We start from the raw sequence: 20,539 nt of genomic DNA on the forward strand, positions 1-20,539 counted from the left end.
GACGAGAGATTAAATCTCGCAGCCTCTCCCGGCACGGTATCGACACGACGATGATATCCACTCTGGGGACCACCCGATTTTTCTCTTGCTGCGAAAAAGAAGGCGCAAACCTGGGAGATGGGATCGAGCAAAAACTGCAAATTATTGTTACGCACGCACGAGATGCCTCGGCTTCGTCAATAAAATCCAGCACGTACACCCGATCGAATCACATGAAAGTCTTTCCCATCAGTATTTTATTTCGCACTTCATTTAAAAATGAGATTCGAGCTTACTTTTTTCGATTCTATATTTCAAAATTGAAACTCTACTGACGTTGTTCCATGTCACGAAAGAGTCGGAGCATTTCCAAGTTGTTTTTTGACCTAAACTCATCTCGATAGGCGGCTTTTTTTAATGGATCAGAGGAGAGGAAGAAATCAACGAATAATGAACTCCGAGAAGAAACGCAGATTTTTCATTCGTATCGATGAATTTATTGCGTGGATCATGGTTATCTATTATTTACAAGAGAGTGTCTCGTATTTGGGCTGGGCGTGAGCGAGAGAGCGAATGACAGAGATTGAGAGAGGATGAGACGAGGGGGAAGGGAAATAGAGACAGAGACAGAGGGGGACAGGAAAAATATGAATTTCAACGCACTCGTTACGTTTTTCGCGCTTGTTTCTACTCTAAATCGAATATCTACATATATTAATTTAATAAACATATATCGTTTTTTTATTCTCGCAGTGCTTCATGTATTTACTTTATTCACAGGCTCGCTCGCCCTAAATATTACGAACTGCCTACATTCTCGACACTCGTAAAGTCTCATTCGTGTTTTGTCTTTTATTTCAATTTTCACAAAACATATTTCTCTCTCGATATTGCGACTCTTATTTTTCCAGGATTACAGGAAACGCGTGGACAGAACGGAGTTTCAGTTGTCTCGTCGGGGATGAAAAAAGCAGTAAATTAACGTTAGGAGTTGACAGATTTTCAACTGAGACCGTGGGATCAGGATCGACGAAAAAAATTCGTCTTATAAGTCAAGTCTATTCGACTTACTCTACGAATTTCTCGGCTACGAATTCATCGTCGTACCCGCCAGCTCATTGAAACGTATCAAAACAGGGCCAAAGACAAACGTTCGTTGTGAAAAATCTAAAAATCTTGGGGGTTTGCTTTCAGACTGCCAACCTACGAAATTCTTGACTAATTTGAGCTCTTTTCATAAAGCTTTTCATAAAATACTCAGAACTCGTGAAATTATTGAAATTAAGAAAATAAATTAAAAAAAAACTAAAGGCCAAGAAGGGAGTGAGTCCAGGGTCGATCCGGAGTGAGAGTGTGTGGGCAACATTTTATTGGCTATCTAATAGACGGCTCTCTTAAATCTACTATCACACCGATTTATACATTCTTTCCCCTAAATTTATAAACATATAATATTTATATTTATACCTATATTTATATATTTTTATATCGATTTATTCGTATATCTGTACGATCCATGTATATATAATACGATTCACTGATCTGGAGTCTATCCGTGTGCTGCACAGTGAAAATTAAACGGTGTACATAATGAAAATCTCGCTCGTCGTATATCACGTCGAAAAGTGTATTCGCTGTATACACGCAGACACACAGTATATTTACAAATATTTACAAACAAGTACGTAGAGCGAGAAAACTATATTTTTATATATGTATATACACACATATTCTATAAATCGACAGACAATTGAAAAATGCCGGCTACATGTATACACCGAAGGGCGTCGTCCTCGACTTTCGTTCGTTGCAATGGCAGTTTTGAGAATTTTCAACAATTCATCGTTGAGTATCGATCTGTGATCAAGGACTGTGTCATTAAGCAGGATTCGAAGCGCGTGGCATGTTTCGCTGTAAGCAACGTTGAATGAAGCTCGGAAAATCGATTTTCAGGATGCAATTAAGGGGGCACGGAGAGTCGCGATGTTTTAAGATCGATAATATTCGGCCATTGGACAATCTTCGAAAGCACACGCGACGAACTGTCGGTCGATGATCGAAGGAATTCGAGAAAACGTCAAAAAACAAGGGAATCGAGAGATTAGTAGCCTCCGCGAAGAATCTTTTTATCGACGCTCCTGCATCAGGGAGGAGCGTGAAATTGGACCACGGAGAAACTCGAGTCCCCAGGAATTTTCCATGGCAACGACAAGTGATGGCTGGTTTTCAAAAATATTGTGATTCCAACGCGAAAACCGAAGTAACCAAGCTCGAGGGCATCAGGTTCTACGATCCGGGCGCGAAATTCGTGTCCACCGCGTCTGGGGCCCGCATTAAGGATCCTTAGAATTCTGAAAACTGCCATTAATACAGACACACGCGCACACACCCAAATATACGGCAAATAGAGAAAAATTGATGGAACATCGGTCTCGATTTTCAAGCTTTGCCGACGAACGTTACGTGCAACGTAGCCAACCTATTTACCTCCGAATGTCTCGCTAGCGGTTGGACCTCGAGCGTGCGGGTGTGCGCCGGATATTCGATCGTCTAGTAAACCAATCGGTAATCGGTTACAGAATATCGCCCGCGGGGATGACGCTTGTATGCACACGCGTATTTCTCCAACGAGACGTGCGCGCGAGAGCGCGTTCCTCCTCCGGTCTCGCATCGCACCAGACGCGTAAACATGCGATGAGAGTAGGTGAGAGAGAAAGGGAGAAAGATGAGGTTGTGGGCGACGAAGCAGCTCGTGTTGATTCAACTCCCCATCAGCGCAAACCAGCAGGGTTTACTTTTAGCGTGTATACCGGGCTGCAAACGCGAGCCCATATTGCGCGTCCAACTAAAAGAGATTCAACATACTGTATTTGTACGTCGACGTATCCACGTGTATTTGTATGTACATATATATGTGTACAGTTATACGTGGGATAAAACAGACGAGGAGGATTTCTATTTCGCGAATTTGCATTTGCACATGATTCCCTGAAATCGTCCGTTCGAACCAATGCGGCTTATTTCTACTCGGGCTTTACGCCTCGGTGAGCATGCTTTCTATTGTTTGTCTCGCTACATTCGCGCGTTCTTCGTCCAGTTGTATTAATAACAATTTTTATCGAAGTTGTTTATTGTTTCTCGCTTTTTAAATCTCCCTATCTTCGTTTATTTCGTCCCATTTATTTGTTATTGCGCTTCGACCAATTATCCCCGAATCCCTCGTCGTGTTACGCTGTCCGAAATCTCTGCTGCTTGCACGCCCACGCATGGATTCGTCAGCGGGCGAGAAGCGATGCGAAAATCGATAACAAACGGCAGGACGGCAACACGGTTCGCGGGCTCTGCTTTTTATCTGCGGAGGCATTAACGCACGGAGACGGGACAATCGTAGTCTGCAGTGAGCTTCGTTTCGAGCTTTTTTTTCCTTTCGTGTTATTTTATTGTTCTAGTATTTTTGTTGTTGTTCTCTCAACTAAATTTATGATCTTTGGTTTCGTGCATCGAGACACTCCGACGCGAGCGGTCAGGAGGCGCTTTTACTTCATGGGCTGCGTCATGTGCTGGCCGACGTCGCTGTTGTAACAGTGGCTCCCGAGCAGCATCGGGAATTGATGATGATTCTTGTTCCTAGCGTAGTGATGAACGCTCTCGTTTTGTCACAACATTTTGCTCAGGTAACTCGCAGTCGAACTCGGCGGTGGAAGGAGGAAGGGACTGACGAAGGCGTGCCCCGTACTCGGGCCGTGATGGATCGAGGAGAAGGAAGAGCTTTCTACGTGTCCGGAAACGGTGGAGCCACCGAGTCCGGCGTGAACGGGGGAGCCGGCGTCGTGTAACTTTCTCATGTGCTTCTTGAGATCGAAATTCCGACAGAATCCCTTGCCGCAGATCTTGCAGGAAAATGGTTTTTTGTCGTTGTGCGTGTGCATGTGGAAAGTGAGATTGTAGATCTGGTGGAAGGCCTTGTTGCATATGTTACACTTGTAAGCTTTTTCGCCGCTGTGGGTGAGCTTGTGATTCTTGTAATTGCCCTTTTGGTGAAAGCCCTTGCCGCAGAACTCACAAACGAAAGGCTTGTAATTGGCGTGGATGCGGGTGTGGGTGTTGAGCGTCGAGCTTCGGTTGAAAGCCTTGCCGCAGGTCGAACACTTGTGCGGTTTTTCGGCGGTGTGAATGATTTTGTGCCTGCAAAGAGTGCTCGCTTGCCGGAAACCCTTGCCGCAGATTTTGCACAGGAAAGGTCTCGCCCCCGTGTGGACTGGCATGTGTCTCGTCAGGTTGTAGTGCGCGTTGAAGACCTTCCCGCAGTCCGGACACGTGAAGGTTTTCTGTTTCGCGGACGAATTCGCGCTCGACTCGCGACTCGAATCCCGGGGCGATGGACTTTTTTTCCGCGCGGGTCCTGCGGGAGGGGAGTCGCTCGAATTCCCGGCCGGAGTCGCTCTGGCGTGGCTGCCGTGGTGATGGTGATGGTGGTGACTGTGATGGTGCGCTTCGGGCGAAGAATCTTCGCTGCCGTTCAAGCTCAGCCTCGAGGCTTCCTGGAGGACACCGGGAGGCGGTGAGTTGTGGAGTTGCCCCGTGGGAGTGCCGCCGGCAACAACGGCCGCGGCTGCCGCTGCGGCGGCCCCGTGACCGCCAGGAAAACCTCGCAAAAGCGGGCCTGGATGATAATACAGAAGCGGGTAGTGCTGGAGGAGACTCTGATGCCTGAGAGTCGGCACGTATTTCTTGAAGGCCGATTCCAAGTGAGCCGAATACGACAGCGACGATATGCCGCTGGTGGGCGATGCTTGTTGAAGTATTCGCGAGCCCCCGCTCGTCACACCGCTGCTCGAAACATTGATTATCGTGCTGCCTTGACCGCTGGGCAAACCGGGCTGCGAGGAAGCCTCGCTCAGCCGCTTGTCCGGTTCCATTATCTTCGCTATTGAGAAGTTGAGGTTCCGGCACGCCGTAGGTGTCGGGGTTGTTGACGTTTGACGCGGACGCTCCGCCGTCGGAAGGCTCGTCGGAGTGTCCGTGCAGGCCATCGTGTTGCTCGACGAGAACGGCTGCATCATGAGTCCTCTGAAAACAATCCAAATTTACAAACGAAATGTTACTTATTCAGTTGCATTTTTATAAAAACGAGTTTCAACGAAGCGTTTAATAAAATAGTTCGAAGCCACAGCGAGCACAAAACAGTGTTTTTCCAGACGCAAAATTATGCTCATCGAGCTTTTGCACGCTTTCACCAGCCAATAATGATTTTTTACTTTTTTTTCAAGCTTCGCGAGAGTGAACAGCGTCGGCACGAGTGTTTACACGTTAAAACATACACTCTCGTGTGCATGAGCCTCTGCATTGAGAGAAGTCGAGGTACATTATTACGCTGGTGTATGTACAAGTCGTGTCGAGTTTCAAGTACGAGTTCGCCATTTCATATACCGGTGCGCCTGCTCTCCGTGCGAACTTTATGTACGTGTATATGTACGTGTGCGTATAAATCAACAACACGAGGTAAAGGGGGCCGCGTTCTGCTTGACTTACAGAAAAGCACTAGCGTCTACACTCCGCTTGAAGCTTCGAGGGGTATGAGAAGTACGCAAAGCCAGAAACGTTTCGCTGAATGAGATGTGAAATGGTCAGCACGCAAAGTCGAAGACTCTCTCTCTCTCTCGCCATTTCCCCACTGGCCAGCGTTCTTGCAAGCTCGCTGTACGCTTTCTCTTCGTCTCTTCGTCTTCTGCCCGGCGCGCTATGAACCATATACGCCCTGGCAATGGTCGGGGCTCTTACGTCATTGCAGAAACAGAAATGTTTGCTCCACGGAATGGCGTTATGTTTGGACTTGGAATGACGGCGGTCGAAATTACAGTACTGTGTGTTGAGAGGCACTGTAAAACGGAGCAAAATGGCCGTGAGAAGTGAACAGAAGGAACGCCGTTCTCCGTGTACTCGCCCGTGGGCGAGCTGACCTTGTCGTTTAGTCAAACACACCGAAAAAGAATGGACAGAAGAAAGGAGTTTTGGGATCGCGATTGATTTTAGAACCCATTGGCTTCGACGTCGTCGCTGACGCTTGAATAGCAAGCATCACGGTCGCATCTGAAAAATCATTTTTCAATCGAGAGCACCGATGGCGCTCATCATTTCGCTTATTCCACGACGAACCGCGTCATCGGACTCCTTCGTGGACGAAAAAATAGAATGATGTGAAAAAAAGCGTCGCGGCGCACAGACAGTGCGATGAAACAGCATGTTTTGAGAGTTATTTGCGCAATGGAGGCAGGAAATGCGTCGCCGAACCGCACGAAGCTGTGATTTTTCTGCCTCTTGTTACAGGCACCACACTGTAATAAACTGGCTGCTCTTGCAGCTCGACCACTCGACATAGCTCCGCCCCTCGCGCTCTTGCTATAGTAACTTTCGATTGTGTGTACGCGAAGCCTTGGCACACAGAGGGGAAACTAAAGCCAGCCCTACTGACAATCAGCGCAGCCAGAGAAAGCGAAACAAAGAGAGAACGAGCGAGAGAGCAGAGCGACGAAAAGTCGAGGCAGACAACATCGGTTCTCCTCCCTGCGGTGCGAAACAAGACGGTGCGCGCGAGCGACGAGCACCGCGCGCGTTTAGCTACGAGTCCTGGTGAGAGCAGGCAAACGCGCACGCCCGACCTCAACGCGAACCCCTGTAAACGCCCCTAGCACCCTGTGACCCCGGAGCATTATACCAGCAGCGACGAAACCCGGTGCGTGGAGAACGTATGTGTTCACACGAACGTGCGCCATTACAGTACACTCGCCCAACTGTCGACGAAATCCCGCCGCGACAAAGAGATATACACGCGCAGTACTTACACACCAGTCTACAAAGTCGCCATACAGCCATGGAAACACCGGACGTACGAAGGATAAAAAATCCACACACAAACTCAAATGCACACTGAACTGATGCATAAATGCGGTGATTTCGGGCTGCTCGGGACTTATCGCTCTCTGTGGCCCAGCGCACTGAGAGGAATCCTCTCCTCTGTGGGGACGAGCCCCCAAAGTGAGCACACGCGAGACGACCATTCTCGACAAAACTATTGCGCCCTTTCTCTTTCGAAAAGAAAAACGAAAAAAATTCTATGGAAACGTCCGCTAGTAGGATTGGTCCAATGCAGCCACATTCTAGGGATCCATCGATACGTGACTCGACGATCCAGGCTACTTGGAACTTTACGAGGGACATTTCGTTCGGGGCACAGTGTTGAAGAGTTATGGCGAAGAGAGCAAAATTCGTGGTCGCGAATTTCTCTCGGTTTTTTTCTCCTCCGGCTCCTTCCAGCCCTCCCCATCCAGTTCTGCTCCTCCCTTCACTTCTCTACAAGGTTTCAGCTCAGTGGATTATCAGCTAAAGTGAGGGAGATGGAAGGCGAGCTCGAAAGCAGAGGTCACATTGTTATAGGCTGGTGCACATCCAACGATCGGTCCAGTCAATCAGTATCTTGGCTCCGTCACTCTCCAACCCTTCCCTTTTTTCTTCCCACTCCAACGTTTACTTCGATCGCGGCTCGACCCTCGCTCTTTCTCTTTCTCCTCCACTGCGGGCCAATTTGGCATCAATTTGTTTCAATCCCACGATAAAAAGCATGGCGCGCGGCCACTGCTGCGACTCTTAAATAAATTCGTCGCATGAGGGACCATTTTGCTTTCTTAATTCGACTAGATTCGATGCTCCGGAACGTAATGCCTGGACGCGTCGTATCTTTTGAGGCTGATTGCTCTTACCAAATCGCCTGTGCTCTAACTTACTTGTGTAACCGGTGGGTCGATTTATTTTTAGGAGGAAAAAGTTACGAGAGTTTTTCGGAGCTCTATCATTCGGTGTTGTTGAATTTTTTGCGAAATCCACTTTTTTATTCCATTTTTCAAAAGTATACATATTTAAAAGTATCGCACTAAAATTTTGTGAATATCTGAACTGCCTAAGTGCACTTTTTAGCGACGTTTACTCGGCTGTCCGAACGCGCTAATACTTGCTTTTGTTTTAAACGCGTTTTTCTCAAAATTACGTCTTTCGACGGCTCGTTGATCAAATTTCCGAAACTATTCGATCGATCCTTGTTAAAATTTTACCACAGTTCATACGAGATTTGAAATTTTGAGCGAAACTATTTTTTTCTTGCAATAAACGATGGAAAAAGTGCTTTTTCGTAGTTTTTTGAAAAATCGCTGCCATTTTGTCATTTTTGAAAAAAATAAAAATCGTATGATACGCGGTATAGCCATTTACCTATTGAATCTAAAACCATTCTCATTTTTTTCTCCAATCATCCATTCCAGAGATTTTATCGACATTTCACAGCCATCTTTTTTTTGTACCTGTCTTCTCCTCCACTTTTCTGGTACGAAAATTCAGTAAAATAAATACAAAAAAGTTTTTTTTGTGTATTTTGAGAGGGTATTTTTAAGGCCCAACACTTTTTATGTTCACATTTATAATGTATACCTGCGTCAAAAAAAATCTTGAAAATAGTATTTTTTTTTGTCCGTCTAATTAGGGCAGAGCCCTTAATGACGAGAAATTGCTATAAAAATTGGTCGTGTCTTTGCGTGAATAATTGTGTATTTAATCACAGGAAATTTTTAGGCGAATTCACTCAGAGTTTGAAGTCTCGATAATAATATTAATCACTCTAGTCGCTCGTGCTAAGGAGAATGAAAGAGAAAGAAACAAAGAGAGAGAGAGAGAGAGAAAGAGAGAGGGGAATGGATAAATGAAGGTGCGCCGTAATACTAAATGTGCAAAGTTTACCGATGTAGTTACCAAACGGTCGAATGAATCCAATCAAGATTTCTCAGCCAAACTATTAGCGAAAGCAGCTTTACCCTTCCGTCGAGCGGGCGCCATTGATTATTCGGCACAGATCGTACCAGCGACGGTTCGCGAGGACTTAAGGAAAAGCCGAAGCGCGAGCGAAGAATAATATAAGCGTGCAGATTGGCAGCTAGGCTGCGATCGGAGCTTGAAATGGCTTGGCAAATTTACTCGTCGCGTTGTCGAGATCGTTAATTATCTTTTGCACCCTCAGATCATTCGTTTCTTCGCACTTCCCTTCATTTCTTATCTCCCAATTCGATTAGCGAGGCCGACCGACCTTTATCCGTATAATCGTCGTGTAAACACACTTTAGAAGTGAAGAGAAGAACGAAATCGAACGATCGTCCATCGAGAAGGTCAACAACTTTTTTCTCCTCCCAGAGGCCCAATTCAGCCACAAAAAACACAAAATATTCGTCAGAAACAAGCCAAAGCAATAATGCAACGCGACTAAAATTTTAATTCGACATCTCTGTTCCACGTCCAAAGCTACAGATCGTAAAAATAACAAGAATCTAATATAGACAAAAGTATTTAAAAGGGGTCCGAACACCCAGGCGATTGTACTCGGCAAGTTTGTACGGTGGATGAGTAGTCGGGAAAATCTTCGCGTGCTACCAGTCCATCGATCACTCGAACATTCCCTCTTGAACGAGCTCGTATACTTCGCCCAACGCTGCTGCAGCTCGAGAACGAGGGTGCGAAGCTCGAGGAGAAGTGCTGGGACCGGTTCCATGGTGTGTAAACCCCGTCTGATCGCCTTCTCCCTCGTGGGCTTGAAGCTTCCATCACTCTCGTGGCTTAGCGCGCACGAAGAGCAGCCAAGTAAGCACAGGCCGGTAACTAACCACTTTTAGTTTGCAGCCGTGCGGTGCGGGCGATAAGAAAAAGCACGAAGCAGCGGCCAGATACTGTATGAGCAAATACAATGTACATTTGTGCTGCGGTGCGAATCTCCATTGTGGATCTTATTCACTGAGATATGCTGGAATAAGTTTCTACTTTGGAAAAGACAGTGTTCCCGGGGCGGACGAGGCACGGCGGAAACAACGCTTGGCAGTGTTTCAACTCCGGGAAACGAGCCACGAGAATCGGCATTTTTAACAGCTTTCGATCCAATGATCGTTCATCAATGCATGATGATTCTGAACAGGAAATGGGAAGGCTTACGACCACGGAAGTTGACGTTTATGGGATTTTTCGTCGATATTATTCCGAGGACGCTCTGGCCAATGAATGACGAGCCAATCGATTCCGTTGGTTCACGATCGTTCTGCTTCGTGCCGAAAAGCCTTAGAGCAGCTTTGCTAGAGTGAGAATTAGAAAAATGACGCGGGAACTGTCAACGGCGTTTGAGGAAGAAGTTTGAGCGGCAAGACAAGAAGATTTGAAAGGGCCTGTAGTTTGAAGTGCCGCGAGGAAAAGGGGCTTAGAACTGTTCCGTGGAGCTCTTGCCGCGTCGTACGACACCGCTTTCACCATTGTTCCTTCCGCATGACAGTCGTACTCGGCGCGGCGGAGGAAGGCGAGCGAAGAGTGTCGCCCACGATAACGAAAACCGCGCGTTGACGTATAATTAGCATTGCGTGGATTTAAGTAAGACCGAGGCTGAGGATGACAGCAGACACAATACCCTCAACACCCTTCCACCCTTCCCTAACCTTCGTAGCCTTACACGTACGTACACGAGAACGTGATAGTTGTGATCCCTTTAATAACTCGACCGCGAAACTACCCTCGCAGCAGACGCAGCGGCTTACCTTTTTTTAAGCCCATCCGACGAATTGCTTCGAAAATTCCAGCTTATGTAATCGAGAGATGGGCTCGTGACACTTGTTTTACCACCAACTTGGCCTCCTCCTTTCTTAGCGCAGATCATGCCCGAAGGATCGTATTTTATGGGTGTCTAATTCGGGTCGATTTTTACTTCCTCGTTAAAGATATTATCACCTAAATTAATGTCAGAGTTATTTATTCGATATTCGGAAAAAGATTTTTTCAACTTACTTTTTGGAGACTGAAATTATGGTTTTTTATGTAAAAAATTGCTTTAGAGAGCGCTAAGGGAAAACACAAAAGGAAATGGATCAAGAAAAAAGTGTTGATAAAAAGACAGAAGGCTGTGACAGGAATGGGCCAAGCCGAGGAGAAACAAAATGTCGAAGTAAGCAAACGTGAAGTTTACGATTGACTTTTCTGTTTTTCAAACTATTCTCGTAATAAAAAATCTGCTTTTTATTACATTTTATCGAGTCTCTCATTCGGATGTGCGATCAATTTGGATGAGGATCAATTTCAACGAATATCACGAGCGATATTCAAACTGGACATTTTCAGAATCCAATGTTTCGTTGACAAGTTTCTGAAAGTGCTGGTAATTAAAGGAAAAGAGGGCAATTTAACGTTATTTTTCTAGGGACCACGAAGAGCGTTGAATACAAAACTCATTGCTCATAAACCATCGACTCGAGGACGTTGAAGAGTTCGGCGAAAAAAAAACAGCACGATCGTTTAATCGAGGAACGTAAGAGACTGACGGGGGGCTCACAGCTGTGCGGTCCACTGCAGGGAGTACGAATGTACCATTAATGGAACCTGGAGGCCCAGTGAGAAGGAACACGGAGCACCGCATGAGGTAGCTCGTTATCACTCAACTGTTTTTTTCTCGTTCATTGGGACCAGCAGCTTCCCCTCTCGTAGCTTCAACGAGGAATCTACCCCGAGCTGTTTATTCCCATAATAGTTTTTAAACGTGTTTTGGAAGTCAGGACAGCCGGGAGTCATGGGAAACTTTCTGGTCGTTGAGAAACTTGCACCTCGAAACGTGCACACTTTTTTGGTGCTTCCAGAAGCTCTGTTTACGTAACGAGCCCTCATTTTGCTTGTTAACTATTAAGGGGTTCGTTTGACGGTAATAACAATCGAATTTTGGTTTTTTCGTTCGATTGACTTTTGAAAAAGTCACTAAATGGAACAGAAATTCAAATTCGTGGAGCCTGCTTGAAGGCGAAACCAAAGATAAAGCTTTTGACCCCAAAAACAAAAGGGACTTCACGGATTAATGAAAGTCTTTCGGCTTTCATTGAATGTTTCTTATTTTTGTGACGAGAATCATTAAATGCTCCGTAAAAAGGTCTTCGCTTTTGTAAACGACACGTGCACTTCGCTTCATAGGGAACAACGCGTTTGACGTCATACGTGGTTCATTACAATTGATAGCCCCTGCGGTGGTGAGCAGGCACAATAGCGGCCTAAAAAAAATGAAGGTAACACGAAACCACCGTGAATATATCTTTGGGTATATCGCCGAGGAAATAATGTCGACGAGAACATAAAAAGTCAGGAAAACAATCGTCAACGTCGCTGCTGTCTGCAGCATTGTTGAGGCTTTTCGTTTTCGTAAATTGCATATGCCTCACGTTCTTCTGTACGATTCCATTTTTATTAGGATAACCGCTTCTGCGTCCTTATAGTTTCGAGTCACGTGACGTCGGAAGCGAAAATTACTTTTCGAAAAAAGATTTTATTCCTGATCCAAACAGCATATTTGAATGACGTTTTTAAAATATTTTGAAAAACTGTATCAGGGTCGCAAAATTGATCGTTAAATCTCAACAATTCAATACAATTCATTTCCCGAATAAGGTCAAGCGAATACTGGAACGATTCAAACGAATATTTTCACTTCCATCAAATTGTCCAAATGAAAAACATTTACGAATAAAGTAGTTCGGCCGTTCAATAAAGTACGGTGAAGGTCCACTTTTTTTGCGGTAAATGACAGTTTAAGGTTCCCTGATAACGATAAACACAGTTCCGGGGCCTCTTGAAGGGCAAAATTTTGAATTATTTCATTTGCAATTTTGAGTTTTTAACACGGTGTTCGAGCTTCGGAAAAGTTTTTATCATGAAGAAAATTTATCACGGATTCCGTTCCTTTAAAAAAAGCATTACCTTACGAGGCTTTTGAGAAAGAAAAAATGAAAAAACTTCAGTTTTTGACGCGTCGAAAGCGGATGTCAGTCATTACGTTGGACTGCTGTTAACAACTGATTGAGTTTCGGGCAAATTTGAGAATCGCGGGAATTTCATCAAATTTATTTATGAGACTGACTCGCGTGCTTTTATTCATCTATAGTAGCTTCGCTTTTTTTAACGAATTGACAATTCCTTTTTCTCGATGGCATTACACCGATATAAACTTTCTTTCGCACAATAAAAATGAAAGTATCAAATTGAAGTATAAATTTGATCTTATATGATATTTTAAAAGAATTTTATTACATTCTTGTGATAAAAATATTCTCAATGTAAGTATTTATTAGTATTATTAAAAATTTATACTTAAAATTAATCAATATAAAGTAGTTGCAAACTTGATTAGTCACAGAACCGCTGAGCTATTTTAAATAATTATAATCGACACGAAATTTATAAAAAGAAATATTAATAAAAATAATGAAAAACATTGAAAGCGAATTCATTGTCCTCAATGCGGAAGAAACTATTGACCATCAACTGCCCAAAGTTTTTTCGATTAAGATCGAGCAGCATGGATGATGCTCAAAGACTAAGAAAGACGATATAAAAGGCGCAGTAAACTGGCGTGTTTAGTGATTCCGTGCGGTGCCGATGGTCCTGTGTGTACGAATGACCACGCCTTCGGCTGATGGTTTGATAGAGACAATCGAGCGGGGCCAACAAAGCGCGGCGTGGCTCGGAGCAGCGTAGCGTTCACGACGACATCGACGTCGTCTATCGCGGTGCTCCTGATCCTTGTGAGATCCTGTGGCTGGCTTTTTCCTCAGTTTCTCTCTCCAGGCGCACGTTCTCTCGCAGAGTTTGGCTCCGCACCCGTCTCTCTCTCTCTCTCTCTCTCTCATTTTCTCTCCCTCTCGTCGAGCGTTTCCGCTTCCATTGACGAAAACCCCTCGGGAGACCTCGATTCCCGGGCGCGTTTGCTCGCTTGGCTCCTCTCCCGAGGTTCTTGAAAGAGAACGAGAGAGAATAGCCCGACAAACTCGATACCCCTCCGCTCCAACCCTCGCTACCTATACGGCCAAGTCCCGCGTATCGACTGCTGAGGACCAAGAGGGCATGGCCTACGCCAGCCGCGTTAAAACTCTCCCGATGGTGCGCCCTTTCGCATGCCAGTCCTCGATCTCCGCGTGCATACACGGACTACGATATGGACAAGCGTTGCCAGCGCCGCTGCCGGAAGTCTCGCGTGCCATTTGCATCATCCGATATACTCGTCGTCGTTGCCGTCCTCCTCCTCCTCCTCGGGCGTGGTACCACCTCGTGTGTGCTGTTACGAGAAACTCTCTCTTTGTTCTCCTTATGGACGTCTTTCTGCTATTACTCGATAGCGGTATACCTTAACGTGCGTCTACGAAGCTCTCCGCACGTGTGTGCGTGCACACACGAGCGCATTAATAGTAATACCCGGCGAGGGCGTACAACGAGCTGCTCGTATGTCTAACACTCTTTCTTACGGAGCTCCAGACCCGAGTTTCGCTTTTAGCCTCTGCTCCCAGGAAGAAGAATCATCGTCGGCAGCAATGAATAGTCGACCGGCAGGACGACGCTGAGGTGGGAGATCGTTCGAGTGGCGCGTGCCGGCTGGCTTCGAGACCTTTCTTCGTGCTGCTACTCCACCTCCTTATTATTTTCTCGACTTGCTCGCAGCCGACACGAAACCCCCTCGCCTGCTCCGGCGCTCGAGAAGGTTTCCTTCGAGAAGCTTTATTGTAATATCGAATCGTCTCGTTTCAGCGCGGAGGCGAATCCAAGATGGGGAAGAGAGAAAAATTAAGAGGGAGAACGGGATTAAGGAGAAAGGAGAGATCACGAGAAACCCCCTTAATCGATCGCCCTTCCGATACGAACTCGGGCGAAATCGAACAGAATCATACGGGTTGTCTGTGTATCGCGTGCCTTCCCTATGTCTTAAGAGAATACTGAAGTTCAAACTTCCACGGAATAAGGTGGAAATAAAAAATAACGACTCGCAGAAATTGAATATTCCAGTCGTTTTCTTAATCTTTGGCTGCTCGACGCTCAAGAAATCCACGCGATCCCCCCCGGCCTTTATATTCTCATTTGATCGAAAGTCACGCCATCTCGTAATACTCCTTCAAATATATCGCGATATCATTTCCATCGCGGCTCGCCCCAGAAGCCCATTATGAGATGTGCTGCGCCGCAGATATTCAGGAACCAAAACCATACAACGAAACGACACGACAAAGTCTCGCGACCGAGTCGCAATCACGATGTCTTTCGATAAATTTGTTCTGCACATGAATTTCTCGTTAATTGAGAATAGGAACTGCAGAAAATTGTTTCTTTTTCTCGATACACAATCGAATGGGTGCGACCGTTTTCTTGGGTTTGATTGGAAAAAAATATGACGTTTCCTGCTCTGGAACAAACTCGGTGAATTTTATTTTCATAAAAACAGAACGAATAAACATTTCGTATTTCAGGATTCGTAAACTATCGAAAAATGGAAGGAAATCAAGATCGTTTACTGGTTGAGTGCATACGCACTTAATACTTTTCGAAAAAGTAATATTAATCCGTGAGTTTTGGCTGGTCCCCGAACTTCCTTACAGTCAATAATCGATTGCCCTCGCTCGGCAATAAAAGCTGCTATCATAAAATTCTCGAGATGTTTGCTCACGGAGAGGGGGGAGGAAATCTTCAGAATTATTAGGCAGCACTCGATCAGAACATCGGAGGGTGAATCTCAGGGATGTAAGGACGAGTATTTCTTCGCCATAAATCCCATTTTAATAATGATTTTATTGAACTTTGCTTTTGTGTGTTTCGGGCGTGATAAAAAGGGTAGTCGCTGAGAAATGAATTGCAGTGAAACGTTGCTAAAAAGAATTTGTGTTTGGACCACGGAACGTTTGGATTTCTTCAAAATTTCTCATCGTATTTGTTTGAATATTTTTTCAGAATATTGCGATTCAAAATAAAGAGTTGAATGCAGAGAAAAAGCGATTCCGACGAGCTGCCACCGTCACGAAAATCATGCTTTTAGCAGAACGAAATCGCTTCGATGCTTCGCCGTTTGCCGATCGAAGCTCCACTGCTTTCCGATGAGTGTTGTAAGAAAATGGCCCAACATACGTCGGCTGGCATATGACGGCCCCGTCTGTCAGCCCCCGGGGATTTCCTCCTCTCTCGATGGCTCCTTCTACTTAGACGATTCTCTACTTAGAGACGATGGAAGAGAAAGAGAGCGAGAGGGCGAGGAAGGAGGGAGGAGAATTTGGTGAGTGGCTTGGACGGCTGAATGCGAGGGTCTCCCAGGAGCCACTCCCGGCGAAGAAGTCGTCGACGTCGACGTCGACAAGGCGACGAGACGAGAATATAACCTCGCTCGTATACAAGCGCGCTCCTCTTTATTCTACCGTCCCCGAGCGAGCGACTTGGCGGTCGCTCCTCGTGGCTTTCCTCCCTCGCACCTTTTCATACGAGATTAAACGGTATATTACGCATTAAGTATCGCCCCGACGACAAATCGCTTCGTCGGCTTCTCCATTTTAACCCACCCCTTTAGCCACCGCATTTTCTCTCTCCCCATCGAGGCGGAATATTTCATTCGAATGGAAAAAAGAAAAAAATCAAAGCGCCGATCACAAAATAAACGTACGAGAAGGTTCGGAAATTGAGTTGAATTATTCGCAGGGAACGACGCTCCGAGGAACGTCCGTCCAAATATTTTTAAACCTCTCATCGTCGCGCGGGACGCTGCGGAAGTTCTCAAACCATTTATTTTATCAACGATAAAGTAAAAACTAAAAAAACTCTTTACGTCCGTCGTTACACACCCAGAAACAAGCGAATATTGCAAAACATCATTTTCAAAACACAGCTCGCGATGATTTGACACACACGTCACGAGAGATTCGATTCCATCAAATCCTCGCGAACGCCCGCAACTAAAGATTCTTTCGCAACGTAATCACAGCCAATCGAGGCTCGTCGAAACATTTAAACGCAACGTCGATCCTATTATTTCACAAAGTGTATACTGACAAGGAAAAAGTCACTTCCGAGATCGGAATGGAGGAACTCGCACCGGGGAAGGTCGGTGAATATTCATACGACGAATAAAGTAAGCCTCCAGTGGCTTTTTTGTCATTTGAAAAAGGCACAACCGACTGTATATCGTGACCTCAGCGCTCGACTATGAACTTGCGTCTATAGAATGAACTCGATCTCACGTTAAACGCTCACATATGTACGACACCGAGAACGAGAGCCCCCGCTGTATTAACCTCATGCTCTTTCAGCGGGCCAATGCCCATTTATGCCTGACATAAAAAGGCCCTGGTAGAACAGATATATGTCGAGCAATATTATACATACATAATAGGCAGGGAGCGAGAGAGAGAGAGAAACGGCGGAAGGGGGAACGGGGGCCGGTGTCAGGAGCGCGTTGACGTCCGCAAAGGGGACCATTCCTCGCCTCCACCCCCACAGCGCGATATCCGAGAGCAACTATATCGCGACAGCGGGCGCGAGGCCGATCGGAGCAGCTGGCCCCTTCGTGGATTTCATTCGCATTCTCCGCGGGGCGCGTGCCAACATTCTTAGGAATAACGTTGAAAGAATGGTAAATTGGACAGACTTTTGCTCCGACTGGGCTCACCCCTTCTGGCACGAATTATTATTATTCAGGCGGCGACAATAAAAATTGGAGGGGGCAGTACGAATTGTTGCTATTTTCATGGTTGTTACTCCAGTTTATGCCAAATGGGCATTCCCAAAAATAATACTTATCCGAAGCAAACACCAAGTTCAAAAGAAAAAAATTGGCACGTTTTGCTGCGCGCAAAATCCATTTTTTAATAAAATTTTTTTTTTCAATTCTCCTGTCTGGTTTTTTCGCCTTTTTCCAGAACGTCTTTTGGAAACGTTACAATTCTGCGGATAAGACGACGCAACAACGTCACGCGCTTGGTAAGTTTTTTTTTCGTAAATTCTTGCCTAAAACCGTTTCCCGCCCGCTATTGTGACATGATTCCTTTATTTATACGAGTGATCAGCTGGACTACGCGATATGGAGTTAAATATCATGGAATTTGAGTCGAGACTCGCTAAGACTCGGAGCCACGTGGCCGGAAGCTACGAGCACAGTATATAGCTGTCACGAGAGTTTCCGCTCTACACAGCAGCAGCAGAGGCGTTCAGGTATACAATTAGGTAAGACGAGATGGTTAAGAATAACGTTTCCTCCGTCACCCTCCTTCTCAAATCTCGCCTCGGATCCATCACATCGCCTTTTTCTTTCTCACCCTCTAATTGTACAGTGTACTTTTAATTCATCACGGAAGTGCTGATCTTATCCGAATCGCGAGCTATCTCTGGTTTCGTTTAGGAGAGCAACACTCGTTCGCGACTGACGAATTTCGTTTGAAACTTTGGAGATTCGAAAGCGAGTTTCTCTGACTTTTTTACATTTTTCGAGAAACTATATTTCACGTGCCACAAGAAAATGTTGCTTCAAACATTTTCTTCACATTCGTCGACGCGAATAACTTTTTTTTTTAAATTCAAACAATTGATGGAAAAGAGAATCTTGGTGGATGGAGCAACGAAATTTTGTGCAAAGGACCCGCGACTCAAGACCTTCGGAAATAAAGTTCGAACGCATGAGCTTATCTACGACGAGGGAAGCTTCTAAGGGTCAAGACGATTTTCCGCATGGGATTTTATTTGTACACAATTTAAAGAATGAAGAGTTCCGTTCACGGAGGGGAATAAAAGTTGAAGGCTGGTGCCCAGGGGGAGCCGAAAACTCAATCAAAAGTGACCACTCGAGGATATTTTATACGATAATGAGAAGGTCTGTGTCGAGGTGAATATACAGCGATCCCCTAGAACGTGTCAGGATGCATATACGTTGGGAGCGAAGTACGAGGATAAGGGCGAATGGGGAAGGGAAAAGCAGCAGTAATCCTCGTTCTCGAGTGGTAGGTGAGAAGTTTATTTAAGACCAAATCATCGTTCGTCGATTAAGGTAAGAGATGTTAGGGTAGGAGAAAGCAACCGAGTGGGAAGGTGGACGACGTTCACCCTCGAATGATGGGGATAAACCACGCGAAAATCCCGTTGCGTGTGCTGTGTTTGGGCTCCTCGTATAATCGCTCTCGCTCTCTTGCTCTCGTTCGAACAGCCCAACGCGAGGAAAGCCGGAGCACGATCACGGCAAATCGCCAATGAGGGAGCAAGAGAAAGGAGAACCGGGAGTGTGTTATATTGCTTGTATTGTGGTGCCCCGGCACCCTCGTACACAACTTCGCGAACGCGAAAGCCCCGGCTCGCTTTTGCTTCGCCGTTCCCCTCCTTTCCCCGCACGTCCTCTGTACACCCTTCCCCGAGAGATTTTCGACTTTGAATTCTCCGCACACAGATCTAAGTTTCTCCCGTTCACCGCTCTGTGAACAGATTTCACTTTAACCACTCTCGTTTTATGAACCTCAAACTTTTTTCCCTTGCTATGTGTACTCTGAAATTTTAATCGCCACAAAAAATGAGAACAAATTTAACCCGGAATCGAAACAATGATTCATTGCTCAAAAAACTCAGCGCTCAGTCGGAGCTTTTCAATTTCAACTTTTACAAGTTTCGGACTTTTATTCGGTGCTCCGAATCGATACACGGAATCGGAAACGAACGAGCACTCGGCATGGACATTAGCCTCGGTGAAATGGCCGTTGAAATAACGAATTTTCTAGAGTCGCTGCAGCGTTTCCAATCGCGTTTTCGAAAATTTTCAAAAATTTGTTTCTTTAATAATTCATTAATTACAGTGCTTCAAAGAGTACTGTAAGTTGACATATTTTTCATTTTTTTCTCTCTTCGATCGCTCGTCACGACTCAATGAGTATTTAAACAATTGATCATAAATAATGACAATGACAAACCATTGACGATTGTTATCAGCACAGTTGAGATCATTTCCGAATATTTCACGTAACCAAAAATATCACAGAATTATAAAATGGAGTCGTTACAAAAACTTTTGGATCGTTATATTCCTCCGAAGCGCCTCGAAATTTGGATGTAGAATTTCAGCACTGACAGCGAGTGTTTCCGTCCGAAAAAACGATAAATTTTGTATTTTTTCACATTATCTTTGCCTCTATTTTTTATTTCTTTTTGCTAGTTATTCTCCGTTCCTGGTCAAAGCCCTTTGAGGTCTCGACCTCACTCATTTTTTCCGGGAACTGGAGGAAGGTGTTGAAAAATCGTTTGATTTTCCTTATCATTCGAGCAGTGCATTTGTAAAGGGGTTCTTTCTGATAGAGCCGGACGGATCTTTCGTTTATCGCAATCCTTGTATATCGATCTAAGCAAATGGGCAATGTGCGCACAGCATAAAAGCGCAGATGAGAGGTTCGAGAGCGCCCTCCGCGCTTCACGTGCACATTTACCTGTGCACCCACGTATGATCGTTAAGCAAAGCGTTGCACCGGACGCGGGGGTGGAAATTGCCCAGTGGGCATCGAGTGCCCCCGACTAAATTTATGCACCAATTGCTGACTCGAATAAAGGCGCGAATTTGCCAGCGTGGTGGATCAACTTGCGGGCGGTCTATTCTCCTGTTTATCCTCCTCCGACGTGTTTATATCTATAGAGAAACTCGCATCTTGGACGCCTCTTTTCATAAATATTTATACATCTGCGC

General features: G+C 45.5%; 1 protein-coding gene across 2 annotated transcripts in view; it reads right to left on the reverse strand.

Annotated features, from left to right (window-relative positions):
• Window positions 1-453: 453 nt before the first annotated feature.
• LOC122416074 (fez family zinc finger protein erm-like) overlaps window positions 454-20,539 on the reverse strand; it is a 33,042-nt gene continuing 12,956 nt past the window's right edge. The window contains exons 2-3 of one of the 2 annotated variants that reach the window (XR_006262056.1): window positions 2,467-5,049; window positions 454-2,330 (exon numbers count right to left, since the gene is read on the reverse strand). Coding sequence is in view for 1 of the 2 variants with exons in the window: in XM_043428753.1 (XP_043284688.1) it covers window positions 3,636-5,042 (1,407 nt within the window). In the remaining variant the exon portion in view is untranslated. Of the gene's footprint in view, window positions 5,050-20,539 lie in introns of both variants that reach the window. The other variant, XM_043428753.1, reaches the window with a different exon arrangement.

This window comes from Venturia canescens, chromosome 9 (genome assembly GCF_019457755.1).
Source record: "Venturia canescens isolate UGA chromosome 9, ASM1945775v1, whole genome shotgun sequence".
NCBI classification, from domain to species: Eukaryota; Metazoa; Arthropoda; class Insecta; order Hymenoptera; family Ichneumonidae; genus Venturia; species Venturia canescens.